A 5,499-nucleotide genomic window follows, 5' to 3' on the forward strand; every position below is an offset into this window, starting at 1 on the left:
TTTAATCCTATTATTTTATTAAATTTTAATGCACTCTATAACTAACTATTTAAATTTGTTTCCACTTTATAAAAATTACTATATCAAGTTTGATCTTTTCACAAAGACAGAAACCTTTTTTATTAAAATGATCTAATAATGTGTGCAGAAGAATTTATATGTTCTTCAATTTGGCCAATATATTTTTAGAAGATTATTTACAAGAGTAACTTTTATGCACTATTTGTGTACAAGTTTTTTATACCAATATCCAATGATGAATTGCCATCATCCTATTTACCAACCAAATTTTTAAGAAACTAAATCTTACAATATAATTTGAATCCTCGAACTGAAAACTAACCATTTTGTCTTTTTCTTTTTAGGGAAGAAATATCAATGAAGAAGAGAAGATAATTACTAAAAGGGCAAAGTGGAAGTATTCATGGTTAAAAAAAGAGAAACACCAAAAAGGTAGTGTACCAATGCCTTCTATTTAGAAAAATTGGCAATGCTTATAAAACAAAGTGAAATATAAAGTGACTTACATTATCTACTGTAGAAGACTCTGGTTGTGAAGGGTCACATTGACCAACTGCACCTACATTAACCCCAGGGTTACCATGGTTGCCTGTAAAAATGCACATTTGTCAGGTATTAGGAACAACTCTGTAAGAGAACCCAACCACAAAGGTAAGAACAATCTATAGTTGAAACCCCGTTTCCTAGAAGGGAAATTTGAGAGCTTTCCATCATAATGGAAAGAATGAACTATAGACATCAATTATGTACTTCTGACCCCCCCCCCCTCCCTCCAAAAAATAAATAAATAAATAAATAAATAATGGAAAACAAGAATATCAAGGGTAAGAAAACAGTAGCAATAAGGTATCACCTTGAATATTTGTAGCCACCTTGAAACTAACAACGAATTCTGGGTAGATGTGGGAGTTCATATTCATATTCCATACAATATAGTATGTTGGATGTAGAATGTCATCAACCCCATTATCATATTCACTACTACTGGCACGGAACTGTCGACCACCCGCAGGAAGAAGCTCCATGTTTCCCATTATTACACGGCACAAGACCAAGTGGCTATTCCCATTTTCGTCAACATCGCAATAACGTGCACTGTACATGGGAAAACAAAGGTAAATTCTTTTCTGAGCATTCCAACAGAAGTATCCAGAATAAGAATAAGAATAATATAACAAGGTAGGCAATAGAGTTAACATGATGATGAAAGTAAATATTAGAAAGAAATGTTCTGTATGTAGGAGTACATCCAAATTATAATTTAACAATAAATTCCAAGGGAAAAAAGGTACTATCAGCAGGATTAAAATATGTTTTGTTTGAAGTTTATGATAAGAAAAATAACCTTGCATAAGGGCACGTAGCAGCAGCAAGATGGACACCAACAGCATATTTGCATTTAGATAAAGATAGTCCACAATGGCCAAGTCCATACTGCATCATTGTAGATAGTTCATTTTTTGAAAGAGCAAGCCAAGCATATCGAACATTAGCATCCCCATGAGCTTTCTTCGTAATTTCAGCTTGCTTCTGGAATAGCTCCAATCGCACTTGTGTTGTTGCACTCGAGCAGCGATAAATCTCAACTATGCCAGTATCATTACCAGAACTAACCATCCCTTTAAGAAACATCGTCTGTACAGTATCTAAATCCAACTTTCCATATACAGAATCAGTATAATCACCTAATCCTAAGTCCCGATTTTGTTCAATGGCTTCACCAACATTTTGACAGTCCATATTATTAATGCTATCTTCAATTTCTACATCATTTTTTTCAGTGGCATCAATCTGAATGCTCTTAACCAAAGCATTAGATTCTCCACTACACTCCAACATTTTGGAGCCATCCAATTCATTTATAGCTAATTCCAACTTAAGTTTTATTTCATTTGCGACAGTACTAGTTACACCCTCCTGTTTGGAAATATCATAAAGTTCATCCGAAGCCGCAAAGATTTCAGGGAAAAAGCAGCATCCATGTTCATCAATCCAGGCTAGAGGTTGTTGCAAACCAGTCTTCAAGTCCATCTGATACATGTGCAAAAAATCTAGCACAAGATGACGGCCATTTGACTGTACCTCCACTGTTGCCTTCTTGACCTCAAGATCTTTCTTAACCAAGTCAAGAACATCCTTAGGAAAGTCCAACCAGTCACCATTCTTATAGAACATCAAACGTTCGGGCCGTCCAGTCTTCTTATAGTTCAAATAATACCCACGTAAGAACCGTCCAATATGAGTTCCACCGTTTGTCAACTTGCTTTGATGTTGGCCCAATCTCATCCGTTTGGCAACCTTGCATGATGACCACTGACGTAACAGTGGCAGAGAAGCCCCGTTACGATGTGAATCATATCGGGTAGCCCGCTTCCGCTTCATGTGGATTGCAACTCTATCCAATGCCTTTGCAGTTTTTCCTTCCATTTCTATCTACTTCTACAAGATCAATGTCTATACAAAGACTAAAGTATAAAAGGCTCAGATGCAGCAGTAAATCAAACCCTAGACCTTGAGCCTATGTAGTTTTAAAGAAACTGTGCAGCATCGGTGAAGACCATGACATCAACGATATTTGGCAGTACCTGGATATTTTAAACTTTTAAGAATAATGAACTAATAAATAGTATCGCGTGATTCAAATTTGGGGAGGAATTCCATTCCTCCATGACAAAAGTAATATCTTAGGGATATAGCATGAGATAAATAATCAGCTTGGTCCTTAGATTTTTTTAAGGTTTCTGAGGAGACATCAAGGTAAAAATAAAAACTCATAATAAAGTAATAAGATTAAAAATATCAATGTTCCTATTATATTCTTATTTATTTTAGGTCAATGATTACATCATTGATTATTGCAATACCAGGTAACCCAATTCTTATAATTAATGCCACCTAAATAAGTTTCAAACTGCAGTAATTCCTTGTATTACATACATTATCAAACTTCCAAATCAAACCAATACAACTTCATATCCAACCAAGGAAGCACCAGCTTGCTAAGTATCAACAAACCAAACCCCTGGCTCCAACATTTTCTGTAATCCCCAAAATGATTACAAAACTAACCTATCAACTAAGCTATCTTCCCCAAAACTGCCATTGTAGGTTACAGCTTAGCCTATCTCATGTAGTCGTAGTAAGATTGAAAGCATAAGTATGATTATTGCGTTCTTGTTTATTTCAGGACAACGACTTTTACAACATCAAGTAGGTCACTAATTATTGCAATACCTGGTAATCTGTCATATAATTAATTACACCTAGGAAAATTTGCAACTGAGGTAACTCCCTAAATGAAATCCATTCTCCCAACTTCCACATAGAACCAATCCAACTTCCCATCAAAGCACCAGCTTTCTAAATATCGACAAAATCCCTATAAAATGCCTATAAAATTAACATCTAAAAACTAAGATGTCTTTATCTAAACTATAACTGTAGCATACAGCTTACCCTATCTCATACATAATTGTAACTTATGCAGGGGGAATCAAATTTCAACCTTGCCCAAATTTTCCAAAGTGACAGGTAATTTGGGACAGAGGTAGTAGAATACAAGGCAACTAAATCTGGTATCAACTCCAAAGTCTTCAAAGTCCATGAAAGGGCCCTATAGCATAAAAATCAAACAAGTACGAGTACCTAAAACCTAAAGAACAAATCACCACAATCAGACTAACACCACCACTAAACCCTAAAATCATTCAAAACTAAGAAATTTCACAAAATTGATGTGAAAGCACATGTGTAAATAAATATAAGCGTACCCAGCGTTGCAGATAGTGTTCATACTGTACATGCTCTACTCTGACACAGCTCTGCCCCTGACGATGGAATTTAATAATATAAAAGTTCATAAAAGAAACGAACACCAAAAACACTAATCCCACAATCAAAACAGCAAAACCATAGCTTTAAACAGCTTAACATAACATTTTCAAATCAAAACATATTCATACTTCTTTTTTTTTTTTGAAATCCATTTACATGAATATCACTACTTCTAACACCAAAATTAGCCCTAAGAATCACCCAAACAACAAAATCAGCTCAACATACACAGATCAACAAAAACCAAACCCGATCTAACAAATTAAAGCCACAAATTCCAAGGTCAACATATTCCACCAAAACAATCAAAATTATTCTAACAATAAATAAATAATCTAGATCAAGAATTTTGAAAATTACCTGGGTTCCCCAAACACAGAGAAAACAAACAGATTAACCTAATTACCACACAAGATAAAATAATCTTAATCCTCCTCCTCTTTTTTTTTTTAATCTCTTTATACAAAAGAANGAGAGGAGTCGGCGAATAGAAAGAAAGGAACACCGTTGTTCCAATCTGTGTGAGTTTGAAGGGAAAGGTTTTAATGGAAAGCGTTATTTTCCTTTCAATCGCAGATTCTATTCACTGTTCCTAACCCTTTTTTCCTTCAACTTCCCCACTCTACCTCTTTCACAAGCCAGGGCATGCAAATTTCACAACCCAACTGGGTTTTGATATTATTACCTGCTTCTTGTCACTTTCTTCCGTCACAAGCGAGTTCTCATTGGACGGTGACGATTGCGCTGACGTGTATGAGTTTCACTATTTATTTTTTGTTTTTTCGTCCCCTTTTTTGTATTGCTGAATACTCCTTATGATCTACTACTTATATAGTCATCCATATCTTCTCCTACTTCTAGAAATTGTTGCTTTTTATTTTATAAATATTATATATTGCAATTAATGACTTTCTAATCACAAAAAATTAATTACTTTCTAAGAAATAAATGCATTTAATGTATTTAATGTATTTTGACTACTTTTGTTTTAAAAAGAGTATGGATTCATGAATCGAATCTAATCCGTATATTTGCGGTGTTTATTCGAATTCGATCCAAAAATATATTATTTCACAAGATGCACACTAATAAAATTGAATTACGAATTTTGTGTAGGTATTCGCATTGCGTATCTGCAAAAATAAAAAAATAAATAAGTAAATATTTTTTTTATGTTTTATTTCAACTAATAATTATCATATATGTTGTATTATTTTAATTTATTATTTAAGTAAAGTATGTTTAATATTATTTTAAGAGTAAACATATTTAAAAGAATAGAAAAATGAATTTTATTGATATTTTTTTAATAAAAATAACCTTTTAAAAATATTTTTTGTATTTTATGGATATATCCGATCCGTAAATGAGCGGATCGGATCCAAGTTTAAAAACTGTGGATATTTGATCCGGTCCAATCCGATGATTTTAATGCGGATCGGATCGAAATTTTGGTCATATCCAATTTGATACGATCCGCGTTCACCCCTACAAAAGAGTTAACTACCAATTTGATATCCGAACAATTTAGATGCTAACAAAAATGTTACTAAAAGATATTATTGACAAATCAGTCCTTATATAATTTAAAAAGATGACAAAAAAATAAATATTATATTTTTATAAGTGACAAAAAAAAACTTT

The 5,499-nt window shown here is 33.4% G+C and overlaps 1 protein-coding gene across 1 annotated transcript in view; it reads right to left on the bottom strand.

The window, feature by feature from the left end:
- Positions 1 to 4,508, bottom strand: part of LOC107642353 (inactive poly [ADP-ribose] polymerase RCD1) — a gene marked incomplete in the record, with an annotated part of 5,496 nt that extends 988 nt beyond the window's left edge. The window contains 6 exon segments of the mRNA XM_016345679.2: positions 528 to 610; positions 875 to 1,116; positions 1,367 to 2,606; positions 3,792 to 3,848; positions 4,216 to 4,292; positions 4,328 to 4,508. Of these exon segments, the coding sequence (XP_016201165.1) occupies positions 528 to 610; positions 875 to 1,116; positions 1,367 to 2,448 (1,407 nt within the window).

Source organism: Arachis ipaensis, chromosome B05 (genome assembly GCF_000816755.2).
Source record: "Arachis ipaensis cultivar K30076 chromosome B05, Araip1.1, whole genome shotgun sequence".
Classification (NCBI taxonomy): domain Eukaryota; kingdom Viridiplantae; phylum Streptophyta; class Magnoliopsida; order Fabales; family Fabaceae; genus Arachis; species Arachis ipaensis.